At 40.1% G+C, this 17,340-nt stretch overlaps 2 protein-coding genes across 3 annotated transcripts; both read right to left on the bottom strand.

Moving 5' to 3' along the window:
* Nucleotides 1-1,760: 1,760 nt before the first annotated feature.
* Nucleotides 1,761-5,134, bottom strand: LOC142391363 (gap junction alpha-3 protein-like). Of its 2 annotated transcripts, XM_075477132.1 has the most exons (4): nt 5,066-5,134; nt 4,247-4,803; nt 2,345-2,613; nt 1,761-2,263 (listed from the first exon to the last, which is right to left on the bottom strand). In XM_075477132.1, the coding sequence occupies exons 1-4, from the start codon at nt 5,132-5,134 to the stop codon at nt 1,761-1,763; spliced, it is 1,398 nt and encodes a 465-aa protein (XP_075333247.1). The 2 variants fall into 2 exon arrangements, with proteins under 2 accessions (XP_075333247.1, XP_075333246.1); XM_075477131.1 differs by having other exon boundaries at nt 1,761-2,613.
* Nucleotides 5,135-10,607: 5,473 nt separating this feature from the next.
* LOC142391362 (gap junction beta-2 protein-like) lies at nt 10,608-15,999 on the bottom strand. Its single transcript, XM_075477130.1, has 5 exons — nt 15,828-15,999; nt 13,507-13,659; nt 11,886-12,034; nt 11,083-11,289; nt 10,608-10,939 (listed from the first exon to the last, which is right to left on the bottom strand). Exons 1-5 carry the CDS (start codon nt 15,996-15,998, stop codon nt 10,858-10,860), a joined length of 762 nt encoding a protein of 253 aa, XP_075333245.1. The 5' UTR covers nt 15,999; the 3' UTR covers nt 10,608-10,857.
* Between the last annotated feature and the right edge of the window lie 1,341 nt (nt 16,000-17,340).

Here is a 17,340-nt window from a genome sequence, read left to right as displayed (position 1 = left end):
ATGGACTAATTCAAAAGACCTGCAGACTGATCAGCTCCACCATCACAAAAAAATAAATAAATAAACAAAAGTGCAAATCTCTCCACTGATGTCTCCAGCAAAGACACAAAATGAATATCAAAAGAATACTGTATAGTATTGCTGCCTCTACGTTCCGAAACGTACTTGTCCAATCACCATCATTATAATCGTCAATACAATACTTCCCTACTGAAGTCTGTGCTGGCTAATTGTATATTCTTAGTCTGTGTGTTTGTGCAAATATTTCTAATTCCTGTAATTTTGCATATTTGTTAACCTATATTCCTCCTCTGTTCAGCCTCTCCAAAGAGAAGTTAATGGCCACTACAGTATATTAGCTGCTGACACATCCTCTAGCAGACCCATTGGAAGTGTTCAGCTTTTGAGAGAGAAATAAAAAATAAAAAAAACTAACCAAGTAGGTTTCTTAAAAAAATGAAAAACACATGCTGATAAGAATTTTTGCTAAGATTTAGATAAAAGATCAATACTACTCACATGTGTGTGCATTAACTACAAAGATGGAATCAGTAAATGATTAGCTTAGCTTAGCACTATGACATTAGAAGTGGCTACTTTATCACCAGATCTCAAAAATATGTGTACCAGGATGGAAAGAGCTGGAAAATAAATTAAATGAACCTATCCTGACCTGAGAGTTCTTGTTATTTCAGCTACCATATTTGGAGTAATACTCGGAAATTAGCTTTATTTAGCTTCTTTTGTGGTGTTCACATTGAATTTACGTTAATATGTAACAGCTGCTTTCTTGACACATTTTTTGACCAAGTGGGAGATATTGTTTCATAGCTGTGAGAAATCACTTATATCTCCAACTGAAAACAGCAACCAAATGCTTGATATAACATGACCCTGGAAGTTCACTAATTAGCTTGTACCCCATTTGTGTGATTCACATACCAAATGAGTAAACTCAGCTATGTAACATAGCTGGGAATCAATTGTAAGGAGAGTTACACGCTGTAACTACCTGTTGAAAACCAGCTCACATATAGAGATACTTTTAGGCTCAAGATGACTATTTTTCCACCAGTAGCATGTGGTGCTACTGGCGGAAAATTTTAAAAGCTGCAACACACAATTTTGAAGCACCTTAACTGCAGTACCAAAAATGCTTTGGTAATAAAAAGACAATCTTACAGAAGACACTTTTACTGCTGGGAGTGCATCATGGTACTGTGATTAGCACTCTCCCCTTACAGCTCAGAGGTTCAAATCTCGGCTCAGGTCTTTCTGCGTGGAGTTCTCCCTGTACCTCTATAGGTTTTTTCACAGGTATTCCAGTATCCTCTCCCAATCAAAATAACCTGTCAATTTCATTTTTATATTTCTTTATGTCTTTCCAACACATAAAAAAATTCTTTATTGGTAATAAAGTTTCAAGCTTCTTTTGCCACTCATCTGACCTTTAGATTCAGCTGGGTTAGCTGTTTGCTTGCTTCTAGCCTTATGCTCAACTCAACTAATTGACTCTTCAGCTCCACAGTTATTAGACAAACATGATAATGTGCTCCTTTCTTACCTACAGAGGTGTTTGCTTGGTTGTGCATTATGCTCCTTCTAACAACTGTCTAGTGTAGCCAAACATGGTTGGGTGTGGTATTATACTGTTGGAATATGTGGAAAAAACTGCATTCTGAAGATGTAGGTAGATGTAGATCTTTGTGTGACGGGCCTGTATGCATGTAAATGTAAATGTGTGAGTGTGCACATTTTGGCTACACTGCAAGATCATCAGGACGAGCTCTGGCACTGCTGCTCTTGCTGGCCCGACTTGGCTTCCTGATCTCTGTCCCCCCAACACCTGGCGGCTGATGCATCTCTGCCCTGGTTACCACTGTGAAGTCATCATGTGGGACCATGCAAGGTGATGCCGCGACAGTGTTTTCCCAATCCACTGTTTCCTCTGGTGCAAGTGGGGAAAGAGGAGTGTTGCGAGGGAGTGTGGGGAACATTGAGTGTTGCTTCTCTTGTGGAGATGATATCTCCTCTTGGGTAGAGGGGGAAGCAGAGATTGGGGGAGAAGGTACAGGAGGGGGATAGGATGAGGAAGAGGAGCTTTTTTCATTCAGACTGCGAAGCTCCAGATTCATGTTGCTCCAGTTCTGCTCCATCTCTGCCAGGTGTCCGTGGCTTCCAACATTCACTCTCTCACTGTTGCTAGAAAAAGAAGCAGGCGGCACCTCCAACAGGCAGTCATCTGCGTAGAATGCAGCGCCATCTATCTTAAGTCCAGCAGGCATAGGGGCGGTGGCCACGTTAGGATTTAAGGAGATCCCTGTGGGGGAAGTCTCAGTTGAACTGTAAGCTCCTCCCTCAGCTGCTCCGCCCCTTACATTAGCATAAACTGGCAAGCAGTTGAGCACTGACGGAGAGGTCTGTTCAGGAATCGTTTCTGCGTCTCCCGCCTCATCTGCACCCAGCAACGACCCAGCGCTGGGAATAAACTCATTAGTGACCCCCTGCTTGACTTTCTTCCAGCCCAGGTGGTAGATCTCCAGCAGGTTGAGGAGCAAAGAGACACATGCAACCACCAGCATGAAGATGATGAAGATAGTCTTTTCAGTGGGCCTGATATAACAAATGAAAGCAGTAGGTTCAGTTTTCAAATGCAATTCAATCTGACATTGAATAAGTATACTACATAAAATACTACAGAAAATATAAAACATGTTTTTTTGTCAATTTTTTTAGACTGATTTTTGGCTTAATTACACTGACTGTTCTCTAAATCCCTAACCAAACAGGATTTGTACAATCAGAGATTAATAACATAATAGCCGAGTAAGTAGTCTGCCAAAACTTTCAATACGAAAGATGAACGCATGAGGTTGGATTACAAGGCACAGTTGACATCAAAACAAAAGAAACTCAAGAAATAAACCAATTCACTATGTTTACACATTAATAACTAATACCAAAGGCTATGTTTGGTGTTGATAGGTGATGTGAAGAGTCCTGACTAAATGACACCATATGATGCCAAAGTCAAGAGAAAGGAATTGTAACGCAGTGACCTGTAAATCGTTTAATAGCTACATTAAACTAAAAGAAGGGATAAAAAGGCACCTCAAAAACTGAAACTTTGTTGTTTGGTGAGACAATATGTGATGATTTTAAATGAAATGTTATCAATGTCTATTCAAAGAGTTGTCACGGAGAGAAAAAAAGACTGTTGCAATATTTGAAAATAATCTGTCGGACGACAACTAATCAGGTAAACTTGCAATCTGACGCCATTTTTGCACATGAACATCAGGTATGTTCAACTCTGCTGGAGCTGTGCTCTCACAGAGTTCAATACAAGGAAAAGGGTGCAGGGGAGCGCCTTTTCTAAACTGTCCAGAAGGCAGGACATAATGTCAAATGTACAGCGTGGAAACTGCCTTGTTTCCTTTACAACACTTTGAGATAGTTTTGATATCATAAATATGTATTTAAATGAGTCAACAGGTTCAATGAGCAAGTGGAAAGCAGTGTAGAGCACGAAGCAGCAGCTCCCAGCTCTGGAAGACAAGCTCCTGGACATTGTCTCACTAGTTTTTCTTCCAGACATTTTACTGGAGGGCTGGGTAGAAAACGTCCACAATTTGCTGTCTCACATACCACCCCTCCACAACATCTCTAGGATACTTCAGGACTGCAGGGCATATGTGAAAATTGCTCCAAAGAAGGGGTCTATTTCTGATTAAAATATTGGGTTTACACCGCAATTCAGGAAAAAAAAACATTTAAGAATGAGTTTTCTCAAAGAAATTGACTTTTCAGAGATGCATCTATGCAAAGAACAAGGCCAAAAACCAATATGGAACAGCACAGTTATTCGGGCCCTGAGGAAGCCCTGCATTAAAAACTCTGAATGTCTGAATCACTCCATGGACTTATTCAAATCAAAATTCAAAATTAGTTTGGGAAATCCTGCATGTTGCATCCTACGGGGTAAAGAGGAGAGGAACCATCCAACTTTTGAATATTTAGGGGGTTTCAACTGGTAAATCTGACACCTTTAACAATATCGTGATGTCATTAAACAATAGAAAGTTTAATAGATGAACTACAGTAACTTAAGAAATAGCGATAGGTCAGTGGCTGAGGATTAAGGAAATGTATGGAGAAGTAGGACCAAAAATGAAATTAAAAAAACAGACCATAAAAGAACATTTGTTCGATTATAATGCAGAGGAATAAAGGCGTACTCTCTAACCTTGAGATGAAGCAGTCCACAGTATTGGGGCAGGGCCAGCGGCTACATTTATAGAGCGGCCTCAGGCGGAAGCCATAGAGGAAGTACTGCCCCAGGATGAAGCCCACCTCAAACAGAGTCTTGAAGATGATGTTAAAGATGTACGTCCTCAGTAACGCCCCACGGATCCTAATCTTCCCATGCTCATCGCGGATTGGGGGTTTCTCCTTTTTCCCACCTCCATCTCCATCCCCAGCTCCATTGTGATAGAGAGGGTCGTGGTCCTCCTGGTGCTGTCCAGCCTTTCTGTGCTCGTCGTCTCTCTCCCTCCTCTTCTCCTCCATGCGGACAATGTGTAGCACATGGCCGAGGTAGATGAGGGTGGGCGTGGAGACGAAGATGATCTGCAGCACCCAGAAACGGATGTGGGAGATGGGAAAGGCCTCGTCGTAGCACACGTTCTCACAACCGGGCTGCTGCGTGTTACAGGTAAAGTCCGACTGCTCGTCTCCCCAAACCTCTTCAGCTGCTGCGCCCAGCACCAAGATGCGGAAAATGAAGAGGACCGTCAGCCAAACCTGGAAAGGGGTTAGATAAAACAACAGTTAGCCAATCTTTGGCTTTTTACATTTGAGGGGCACTGAGACAATTGCATTTAATGAGGTTTCTCCACGGTGACATCGGTCTGATTATAGCCACAACAGCAGCATGATTAATCTTAATCTGTCCACAGTACTCAGTGGAAATTAGGATAACACAAGAATCATTGAATGAGTTGATAAACTGTGTAACAGGAAGGAGGGACACTTAATACAACTGTGTTAATCAATAGTCAGTCACCTTTCCAATCACAGTGGAGTGTTCTTGAGCATTCTCCAGCAGCCGCCCTAAAAAGCTCCAGTCACCCATGCTTCACTTGATTTTCTAGCCTGAACAGAGACAAGAGACTGAGGTGAAACAAAACAAGAGAGAAGTCGAGGGCAAAAGCAAACGGTTCTTTAAGCATTTTAAGAGAGATTAAAGACCCAAGGACAGAGCGAACTGAAAGACCAACATCCAGTATGTATGAACTTTTTAATGCCAGCACAGTTGTAGCTTTCTCTGAATCAGGAGCATTCAGATGATGTCACATCTCTTAACCGAAAGTACTCTTCATCTAACATGGGAAGGAACGATACTCAACCAACCACAGAGCAGAGCTGGAATATGCATCAATACACAAAACATACAAAATCAATCCTTAGAACAATCACTGCATTTTTCCTCCAGTTGCAGACTTCATTTCCTGGAAATATTGACGAAAACGAGGTTTATTCTCTGGGGTAACAGAAGTGAAGAATTAAACCCAATGTTGAAAGCAGTTACTTGCGGGTTAGCTCCAAATGTTAAAGTAATTTTGAATTCAAAAAGGTGTTTCTGAAATACATATTTTTATGGAGGTTACAGAGCTCTCCTGGCCGGAGTTGTAGGTATGATGTTCATTTGAACATACGTGAGCCCACTCTTACAGAGAAAATATAAAGAATGTTACTTTTATGGCTAAAATAGCTTAGGTTTGCAAAGTTGCATCTGAACAAACCACAAGATGATTCGGGCTTGTTAAGCACCTTGCAGCCAACAAGTCAACTATGACCTCCTCCATATACCAAAGTATTCTAGAGTCAAATGTTTGTTACGGGAAAATGTGCCGTACAACGGAACACTGTGCCAGTAAATCCACAACATGATGGCTGAAAAAGGTGCCCGGTGACCCACTTTAAGTCCTGACCGCCTTAAGAGGGTTGTGCGTAAGCAACTGCTTCGAAGATAAACCTCAAAGACAGTTGATGTCAGAGGTGGTTCCACCAGCCACTGGATCATGGAGCGTTCTCAGATGATAGATTTTTTTACTGTCTCTAGCCTCCTTGCGTTTTTTTGTTTGTTTTTTTTCCCGTCGGTGAACTTGGCAAGAATCAAAAATCCGTTTAGATCGTGTCACAGCTGACAGAGGGAGCACACTTACGAAAGTGTTCTGGTGTTGTCAGTGATAAATCCATTGACCAGAGATCAGACGATAATCTTTATCTGGAAGGGAGAGACAGAAGACACTTCAACTCTTTGGGTCATTCTTAAAGACAAAGCACACAAAGCCAAAGGGGGGCTTCTCTCTCGTTTCAAACTTGGTGGTGGAAAGTTCTTCTCTCGATATTTTGGCATGTTGGAGTGGACAGAGTCTTGTTGTTAACTGAGTTACAATTCTGTGCCAAAGTTTTAGGCGAAAATAAATGAACTAAAGTAAAAAATGGACGTAAAAAGAAAAACAGCATGGGAGTGAACAATGTTTGCCTTTAGATTTGCTACAAGTCTTCTGTCTCAGAGCCCTCTGTTTCTCCAAGTAAATCCTCAATGACGCCACGCTGTCATGATACGAACTGTACCGTGAATGTACCGTGTGCTGCCAGACTGATGATATTAAGATATAAGATGCCAAACATGTAAAACAAGCCTACAACTCTTGCACAGTTATACGTGTCGATGCAAATTCTGGTCTGTACGGTTGCGTGTGTGTGTGTGTGGGTTTGTGTTTGTGTTTGTGTGTGTGCGCTGCAGGGCCAGCAGGCTAGTAGACAATGTCTGGCCATCTGTGGGAAGTGAATGAGTGGATAACATGTTGAATGCTGGACTCATCACATCCCAGGAATGCTGAGGGGAGCAAATGTTTCGCTGGGATTCACTTATATGAACACACACAGACATATACACACACTTATACAAAGCTACCTAAAACGTCAAGTCAGGGTGAAGCCACCTACAATTCATCATTGAGATGTAAGGCTAACACTTTTTACCTGGTTTGACCTCATAAGAAGCAATTCCATACTGAAAAAGGAAGTGGAAACCCTCCCATGAAGGAGATTTCATAGTCATAACTAAAGCATGCTCTGGCAAATCAGCCTGTAATGCTTTCAAATTCCCTTTTATAAAACATCCAAAGCACCGCCACTAAGGCCAGCCCTGCACATATTCATCGACTTCTCTTTAAAATCCTGCGCTTGGATCACAGCTAAAATAACTAGACCAATTACAGTATCCGTCTATAGATACACCAATCTAACAGCGGGCTGAGTCGATGTGCATGATGTGTTGACATGATGAAATACCACCTGTCAGGGCTGACAATAGAGAAGCTGCCAGATGGGCATTGTCCTAGTTGGTGTGTGCTTTTGATGGATCAGAGGTCTTTGTGCGAAAACAGCCCAAACAGTTAACTCTTGGACTGCCATTTTCACCCTGAAACCCTTTTGAAGATACACAGACAGTCACAATGAAAGCCACCGCTGCCAGTGCAGAGAGTCAGACAGCTGATCGAATCTCATCCTACTGTACACGTCCGTAAAACACTGATTAAAGCTGTCCTATACATGTAAAACCGCCGGGTTGCTCAATGCATTCAAAAAATCCCCAATGAGTACATTTTTTTCTCTCTCATGTAACAGGATACACAGAAAACTGTGCAAAGTGTGTGAAAGCGCAGGTCATTTCTAAAGTGATAAAACTGGGAAAAACACGTTACAATCAGGTGTGTGAAGATGCACAAACATATAAAAATGCGTGCAATGCTGCCAAAAAATACAAAATAGGATAAATGCTTATAAAGGTGCCCGGGTACTGGGCTGCATATATGTAAATATTTACATGTAATAGGCAATAAAGTCGTTAAATAGCACAAATTTAATTAAAAATAGCATGCATGAGTAAACAGTTGTGTTAAAGAAGTGCATAAAATAGAAGGCGAATGCTGGCGGATGAGCTCAATATTGCCTAAGCTTTGCCTAAGTAAGAAGCTTTGTCCTGGCATACTAGCTTTAGAGAATGTGTCATCTGTAGATGAATAAGCAAACACAGTTAGCACCTACACCAACCAGGTAATCTGGATAAAAATACAAGATGCGTGCGCTACAGATGAGCGTTGCTTTGGTCTGTTAAAACACTTGTTGCTCACATAGAAGACTTGTCCGAAATAGGCTGCTTTGATATCAAGAAATGATCAAGCTTCAGCAATTCTGGATTTTTGGCTTGTTGAAGAATACAAAGTCTCTTGGGCAGCTTTCAGTGGAGGACAGACACCGGAGTTTGTTGTCCAGGAGTCTGTTGTGAATGTGTTCTTAATTGCACTACTTTGTGACATCCACATTTAGTCTAAAACCTCACAACACTGCATTCATTTAAAAGATTCCATATGGATGTGCCACACCATAAAGTTGTCGTGGCATCCTTTCTGCCGTCTTTCCCACAGGGGAGTGAACGCAGCATCAGAGGCGCTGATAATCCAGCAGGTGGAAAGATGATAATCCCTCCTCCTCCCTCCCACTTCTGCCAACACCATCTCTCCAGCATCCACCTGCTTACCGCTCTCCTTTGAAACACGTCTCCCTCCCGGCAGCGCGCTTTATCCCTCACTTCTTCCCTTCTTCTTTCTTCTTTTAGTCCCACGGGTGGGCTCGAGGCAGCAAGAGAGGAGTAGGTGAGATAGGTGAGAGAGGAGGGGGGGAGGAAGAGAGACACACACACACGCACACACAAAATTACACGGATACGGTGAGAGAGATGGTGAGAGTTAAAAAAAACAAAAAACAAAAAAAGACGCGGGGATTGTCTAGTCTAAAAAAAGGGGCACGTGTGGAACCCGTCCCGCGAAGGCGAAGCGCAGCGGCTGCGTCCCGCGTGGCCAAGGCCATCCGCCACAGTCACACGTTAGTGTGGCCGTGAATTCGGTCGCACGAGGGGGTGGTGGTGGTGGGGACGGTACGTGTCTGTGTACACGCGTGTGATTTTTTGGGGTAGAGGCGACACAGACACCACATTCCTGACAAGCCAAAGACAAACAATTGCAAATAGTTCAAATTAAGACAAAAGTTCTAGCTTTTTGATTATTGACATGACTGTCAAATAAAATAACATCGTGAAATAATAAAATATATTAAAATTGAATTTCTAATTAGTTCAACATTACTTTGTCTATTGAATAACGTTCAGTTACTTACTGAATAATGATTTAATTTTAACTAAATATTTAGCCAACTTAATTTACTGTGAAATATTTTAGATTAAGCTGGTTTACTTTACTGCAATAGCTAACAAGCAAGTAGCCTACTTTACTTAGGCTAGTGAATAACATGTAGTTACTTCTTTACTTTACTTTCTTATTGAACATTTGAATTTCAACTGAACAATATGCAGCCTAGAGAAAACGTACTAACTAGAAAAACTTACCAGGGAAAATGTAATATTTAGCTTAATTATTTTACTGTAATAGCGAATATTTAGCCTGTAATTTATTTGTTTACTGAATATTTAGTTACTACTTTATTTGCTTGATTATGTCTAAATGATATTAACTGAACAATATTTTTCCTACTTTACTTACTAAATATTATATGATAATTTGATAGTAGCCTTCTTTGGGTAATTTTGAAATAGCTAATATTTAGCTGATAGCCTACTTAAATACAGTTTACTGCTGTGAGCAAGTTTTGTCAGTAAGGCGAAAAAAAACACCAATAACATTAAAAAAGTCATTACATAACATTTAATTGAATTATTAAATTTCATTCAAAAGAAAAGAGATTGAATGGTATAGAAATACTTGTCTCATTACAGTCTTTGTTTTAAATTTATTGATGTTTTTAACAATATGTCTTTTTTAGAATAATGTTTTATTCGTTGTTTTAATTTACAGCACTGACAAAAACACAACCTTCTAAATCCCCTTCATCATTTATTTCCAAAAATCTTTTCCAAACTTAAGGAAATATTTTTCTAAAGTATTATACAACTGAAGATGTTTCCAAAAGTGAGGGAAAGCCAAACCATCTAATTGCCTAGGTTATACATTTTATGATGCAGTTTGCTTTGCTTTACAGTTAAAAGTGATCTGAAGATTTATTAATCAAGTGAGCATTCATGTAACCATTGTGCACACATTGGAATTCTTATTGTTAGGTAAAGTTTTCTCTACTATTGTTGTGATTGTTGCTTTGCTGTGCAATGTAGGTGTATTTGAAATGAGTCAACCTTCCGTATATGTAAATAAAGAGCGTATTCATCTTCGCAAACCAAGAGCATTATTATTGTATTTTGTTCAATGAAACTCCCAGACAAACCAAAAGTAAGTGAAACTTTATTTTTGAAAGTGAGGAGAGACATTGTGAGTGCATATTGAAACATTGTTAAGAAAATAGGCGAAATATTTCACTTTTCTGTATTTATGTGTACATAGTACGGTATGTGTGACTGTTAGTGAATCGTCACGGTTTCTGTGCTGTTTCATTGGTGTCCAGTAGATGGCTCCATATGATACATTCTTCTTTATTTTTCATTTGAACATATTCTCTAACTCATTTCATTGTACAACTGCTACTATCAACATTTTTTTTGACAATGTTTCGACATTCAAGCTAAAACAATTCCATGCAAAAATCCTGTGTTTTAACAGTTGACATCCTCTCCACCCAGCAAAGGTTATATTGTCAGTATTTTGGGTATCATAGAAAATTTGTATTTGTATTGTATTTACACTTGTGGGTCATTTACAGGTTCCACTAGTCTTTGGAATGACTTTCTTGTGTATCATCCATTTTGTTTCTTTGCTCTCAGGTGGACACAAGTGACTTCTGGTTTGTCCACATTTTCTCTCTGCTGGTTGATTTCGTCTCCTTCTGCCCACAGAGACTTCTGGGAGGGGAAAAAATGTATGTTGAACGGTATGAGCTGCTAAAAACTTCAAAGACATTTGGAGTACATATCACTTACAAAAGTAATCTAATAATGAATTAATTAATTTTGATTAATCACCTGACTGTCTGATTGATTAATACCTAGTGATTGCCTTGGCAATAAGATATGCAAGTTCAGCCATATTAAGGACCATGCAGATAGACGAGGCAGTGGCCATGAAAACGGTGAAGATGGTTTTCTCAGTGGGGCGTGAGATGAAACAGTCCACCAGGTTAGGACATGGCCACTGGTCACACTGCACCAACCGTGGCATTTGGAAACCGTCGTACACCACGTACAGGGCGTACCTGGAGAGAAAGGGAAACTTACTGTGTGCAAACTAGGAGTTCAGTCAAGTAGTCAAAAAATGACCTTCTATCATCTTCTCCTCAGCTTTGTTTCCTTGACCTTGATGGAAAACGGCACGCGGACAAGGAAAGATGGCAGAAAAAAATTCTCTAGAACTTTATATATATATATGTCATCATATTAGAGATGACATAGAACATTTCTTTGTTGTCAAAGTTAATCAAAGTAAATTTGAAAAACATTGAATATAGTGTCATCACAGGCTGCTCTTACTTGACCTCTGTTCTCATATTTATCACAGTTAATATGAATGGATGAAAATATTGAATTGCTCTCTCACAGTCATGGCTGCAAGGAGTTTGTTAGAGGGAATTATCTCCTTTCTCCCATGAAGGATGATCCGTTGTATCCTTTGCTAAAGCAGATGAAAGGTAAAACATTGGAGTTCCTTCCCTTGGCATTTGAGAATTCGAACAGCTCTTGTTGTGGCTGCTACTCGGATACTTCTGGGTCATTTCACTTAGTTAGGAAGGTTCCTAAGCAACAAAGACTATTTGACCGGACCCTAAGACAAAATCAGAGTCTTAGGTCTTACATGAATCCCCCTTCAAACAGCAGCCTGACCACCAGACTGCAGAGGTACGTCCACCAGAGGGCACCAGTTACCGGGAGTCTCCGCTTCTTGAGAGCCTCCAAATCCTCCTCTTGGTCCTTGTTGCCGAGGAAACTAGCTCTGCCAGAACTCTGTGGCACAGGGGCGACATGGCATGGCAAGATAAAACAAGAAGTAGCACAAAGAGAGACGACAAGGGGAAAAAAATTAAACATTCAGCATGGAAACGCAAGACGTATGATGCAATAACATGTAATAGCAGGACAAGACATAACAGAATAAATTAAGTTGCGATAACATGCAGCTAACAAGATGCAACCATAGCGTGACATGCAAATGAAGCTACAACAAAACAGGATGCCAGTAGATATGGTGTCATGTCAGAATTTACTCAGAAAACTTTTTTTTTTTTTTAAACCTGCAGCCTTTGCCTTACTTTTCAGACAATATGAACCCAAGATATTTCAGTTTATAGTCTCGTCAACTTCATTTAATTTGTGAATAGACATTTGGTTTTGCATTTTTTTTGCCTGCAACGCTTGGAAAAAAAAAAAAGTTGCATGGCATGTTAGATTATGGCTACAAAATTCAATAAAATGTGATGTCAACTGGTAGATGTAAACATGCTTTGGTACACAAGTATTATCCATGAAAGGCTGAGTCAGCAAAGATCATGGTTCAAGGTGTCGTGATTATCCCGGGGGGGAATTCGGTGTGCAATGCGCGGTAATACGGAAGATAAATAACACAACACGTACCAAACAGATATTGCAATGGAATAACGTCATTTAAAAAACGGATGACAGCAGGAAGAATTACTTTCCATGTCAATGCTTTCCTCAGTTTGCCAAAAAATGTGTGAGAAAATCATTTAAATGTTTAAGAAACGGTTTTCCTCAAAGAAAGATTGGATGGCATTAACATATTTCTCCCTCTGCAGTGCATATTCTCTTTAAATAGTTCAAGGAATCTGGAGGGATTTCAGTGTGTAACAGGCAAGGCCGCAACCCTAAGTTGGACTTCTGTGACCTCTGATCATGGAAAGCACTGTCTCAAGAACTGCCTTTCATCAGCAGCTGCTATGACGACATGGCCGAGGGATTCTGGAGGAAACTTTTGTCGGGCTCTACAGTATAAATGTAAAGCGAATGCCGCTTAAATCTTTACCGTGCAAAAAAAGAAGCCTTGGGAAAATGTACTATTCTCAGACCAATCAGTATTCCAGTTTTTCTTTGGAGGAAACGGACACATCTAATCTACGCTTATGTGATAGCAGCATTAACACAGCTGTGGTAGAGTGTCTTGTTGAGTACATTATTGCATATGAAAATGTCATGTTTGGAACATGTGTTTAAACTTGTGATGCAGATGGGTTCCAGATAAAGAAAAGAAAAGGTTAGAAGTGAGTTTCCAAGTGCACTTCGATTATCAGGCTCAGTGTTTGTGGTGTTTTCAGTATGACACAATTCTGCCCATACAATCAAATAAAACTCAGCACCATGGCATCATTAACTCAAGACACTTGAACACATGCTATCAGTGACATCATCATCAGAAAGGGCAGTTTCTGTTGCATCACTATGGCTTTGAGTAGAACACACACCTGAAGGAGCATCTTCTTATCGCTGCGGTTACGGTAGGCCACGTACATAGCAACCAGGAGCGTTGGTGTGGAGACAAAGACGAGCTGAAGACACCAGAGGCGAATGTGGGAGACGGGAAAGAATTGATCGTAACAAACGTTCTCACAGCCGGGCTGAGGGGAAAAAAAAAAAAAAAAAAGCACAGAACCATTCAGTTTTCAAAGGGTCAGCAACAGTATCGCCAGACCACCTGAGGTTTCCATCCAGTTGCAAAGCAAACTTTGATCTTAAATTTTAGAACTTGGAACAGTCTACCGAGGGACCTAAAAAGTATTACTGATTATCAGGCCTTCTCTAGGGGTGTGAAAAAATGGATATTAACCAACCAGTCTTGTCAACACTAATATTATGGTATTCAAATCAACATTTCATAATCCATATGCCATTTTTAAGTATGTGTGTGTGGGTATGCGTGTGTGTGTGTGTGTGTGTGTGTGTGTGTGTGTGTGTGTGTGTGTGTGTGTGTGGCCTATGACTGTTCTTATCTGTATATGTAGTGTATTTTAATTTTGTTTTACCTGCCCAGGGACTGCAGATGGAAATTAGCTGTTAGCTATAATCTGGCACAAGCCATGTTTTTGATTTTGCAAACAATGACTATTGTGCATAGTCCCTGTTGAACTAAATAAACTAAAAAAAAAAAGAGATTGTTGCCTCACATGTAATGCACGTCAGACTTGTTTCAATCACCCAATTTGCAGTGAATAAACTCAGATGAAACGTGTCAACAGTAGTTGACTGTGTGTAACCAGTTGTAGGCTAGGTTACACATGGGTGCAACAAGCACAACTGGTGGAGCTGTATTTGGGAGGAAAATGGAGAAAGGAATTCTTTTGGTGGGGCATATCAGGATTATCATTTCAAGTACTGGCTTTGTTTATGGAAGATCAAGTGATCAGTCATGTCAGTAACTTTCAATACATCAGAACTAATTTGTATTAGATGTGTCCCTCAGCCATGCTGTGCATCACTTGTTTTTTAGAAAAGACAAAAAGCCACTGTAGATAAGTTCTTTCTTTTTTTCCAAATCAGTGCTGTTTTTTAGTTTTTGTAAAATGGATCACATCCTTCGCTAATATTAGTGACAGTACCCTATTTTGTTCTTCTAAAGAAAGTGACCAGGAACCACACCAAAGTTCAATTGAAACTAAATTTGCCAATACTTCACTTTGCCATCAAATTGAATGAAACTCAGCATGATTGTGATGGGCTAACAGTACCAACGCTATCAGATTGTCTTGCTTTCATGTTATCTTAATAAAGCTGAATGTGGCGTAACAACAGCACAGACTGAGAAAAGCCCTGACTCACTTTAATGGGTCTGAGTACAGCACGGTTCTTCAATGCTTCGTTTTACATTACAAACAGTATCCCTAACGGTGAGAAGGATCAGCGGTTTATCATCGCAGCCTGTGTAAAGCTGCAGCGACACAGACAAGATGCACAACTTTGCTGTGTTTGTGAGTTTATTACACTGTAATGATTTGGCAGAAACTTTCATCCAAAGTAGCTTATAAGTGAGAAGTAGACTCCAGATGAGTGTTGAGTAGTTATTGTTCTGAATGAATTCTAGTTGGGAAGGGTTTGAACACTTTTTGGGAGAGATCATAACAACTGAGCACTACAGAGCTCAGTCGGTCAGCAGAAAAAACAAAGATCAAGCTCCTAATTCATAGTTGCGTTTAAAAGAGATGCTTACGTATTCATTTTTCATGCTAACAATATGCAGCCAAATTAGATCTGTCATTTATGTATTGTCATTTATCATCTGCTGGACTTTCAAACAACTTCATCAAAGAAGGAAGTGAGTCGTTGTGCATCTGTAAAGAGTTGTTTACGTCAACAGGTGATGATTCTATCTGACCAGTCAGCTTTCTGTAGTGTTTTTACATCATCATATGCTATAGGATGGCTTGCTTGCAACCTTGGCTGAGCTTGTACCAAAATACGACCAAAATGACACGACCTACACATGGAAAACAAAACAAAACCAGAAAAAGCAAGCCAAACTGTGCTGAACCATAGTGTACCATGTAATGAAAAATCACCATCAAGAAAGCCACTGAGAACACATTTTGTCGCTTTACTGGAATACCCTCAGCATACAAATGCAGTTACGTGTCAAATTGTCTGCTGTGGGAAATTAATATTAAATTACACTGCCTTATTGGTTTTATGTCTAAAATCCTTTTTTAGACAAAATCCTATCGTGACGATGTATACTGTAACAGGACAAGAAAAAACAGTTATGTCATCTGATACCACTGACTGGGTGCCCTACCTGTAGTGTGTTACAAATGAAATCAGACTGCTCATCCCCCCAGACGCTCTCTGCGGCAACAATGAGCACCATGACCCGGAAAATAAACAGCACAGACAGCCAGACTTTACCCAGCGAGGTAGAGTGACGGTTTGCGCCGACCAGCTGAGCGTACAGAGCAGGCCAAGACATCCTGTAGGTGCAGACAGAGAGAGGGGAATGGGAAAAAGTTGAGTAGATCCAACAGTGTTTCTCTTCTCACTGCACTGCTTTTTTCCGCTACCCATCAGCGGGAGATGCAGATACTAGACACTTAGAAGGAAGTCCGTGGCACGAGATGAAAGCAGAGAAAGCCGCTAAACAAAAGCCAAGTTTGAAAGAAGAAGGGGATGAAAAGGAATGAAAGTGAGAGGAGGATAGGAGAAGGCCCAGTGCCAACATTCATGTGAACTGATGAACCTCTCTGCCCACGGAACCGAGCCCACTCTAGTAAAAACACACTGAACACACTGTATAAACCCCCCCCCCCCCAGACTCACCATTCACAATTACTGAATGTTTGATTTATATATCATTGATTATTCAAATGATACTTACTGCATTGATACAATACCTAGGATACCACTGATATGTTTACAAGATTTGTGTCCAGACGGTAAATGATTGCTATAAAAGTAAAATGCAACAAATAGTGCAACAAAAAAAAAACAGGATAAAAGAAACATACATTGTTCTAAAATGATTCTCAAAATACTAGTTGCAGGCTTTAATTCAAATCAAATTTTTCTCACCTTGTGTCTGGTGTGTCAGGTTACCTGCTGTAAAATAGTCCTCATAGTTCTTTCTCGCAAAGAAATATTTTCCTTAAAGCAAACATTTAACTTATATAAAATGTTGTCGTATTTAACTGGAAATAATCTTAATCTTTAACAAAACACAAACCCGCAGCTCTTGCGTCCTCTGCATGAACCCAAAAGATGCTCCTCCAAGTGTGAAGTCTACTGGACAAAATATCACGACTTCCTGTGATGAGTTTCAAAATAAACCCACAGCTGGGTGAAACTTCTTGGAGGAAGAAGCAACACAGATATTAAAAAGGTGAAACACAGATAACGATAAACAGGAAATGTAGAAGAGAGAACAATTTCAAATCAACTCAGATATCCCATTTGAACCACAATTAATGAAATGCATTCATTAATTGCGATAAGACTTTATTAATCACCAAATTAAGATTATATTGTTGCACAGTAAATGGTACATAAAAAATAATGAGAAAAAATAATCATTATAAAGAGCCATTGTGTGAGGCTATTATTATAGGCAGGAATGACCCTCTGTACCCCTCGTTATTGCAGCAAACCTGGAGGAGCCTCTGCCTGATGTGCAGTGTTGTCCATTGCGTCCAGCAACTTTTTTGCTTAAGCTCCAGGTGTTTAAGAGTGGTACCAAGCTCAGGGTCAACATTCTTTATCGGCTTGTTTGTCATGTTTGTTATGTATGACACCTAAACAAATTATTAATGCAGATGTTT

The sequence above is a fragment of the Odontesthes bonariensis genome, chromosome 11 (genome assembly GCF_027942865.1).
Source record: "Odontesthes bonariensis isolate fOdoBon6 chromosome 11, fOdoBon6.hap1, whole genome shotgun sequence".
In the NCBI taxonomy this organism is placed as follows: Eukaryota; Metazoa; Chordata; class Actinopteri; order Atheriniformes; family Atherinopsidae; genus Odontesthes; species Odontesthes bonariensis.
This window is presented reverse-complemented; position numbering and strand designations above follow the sequence as displayed.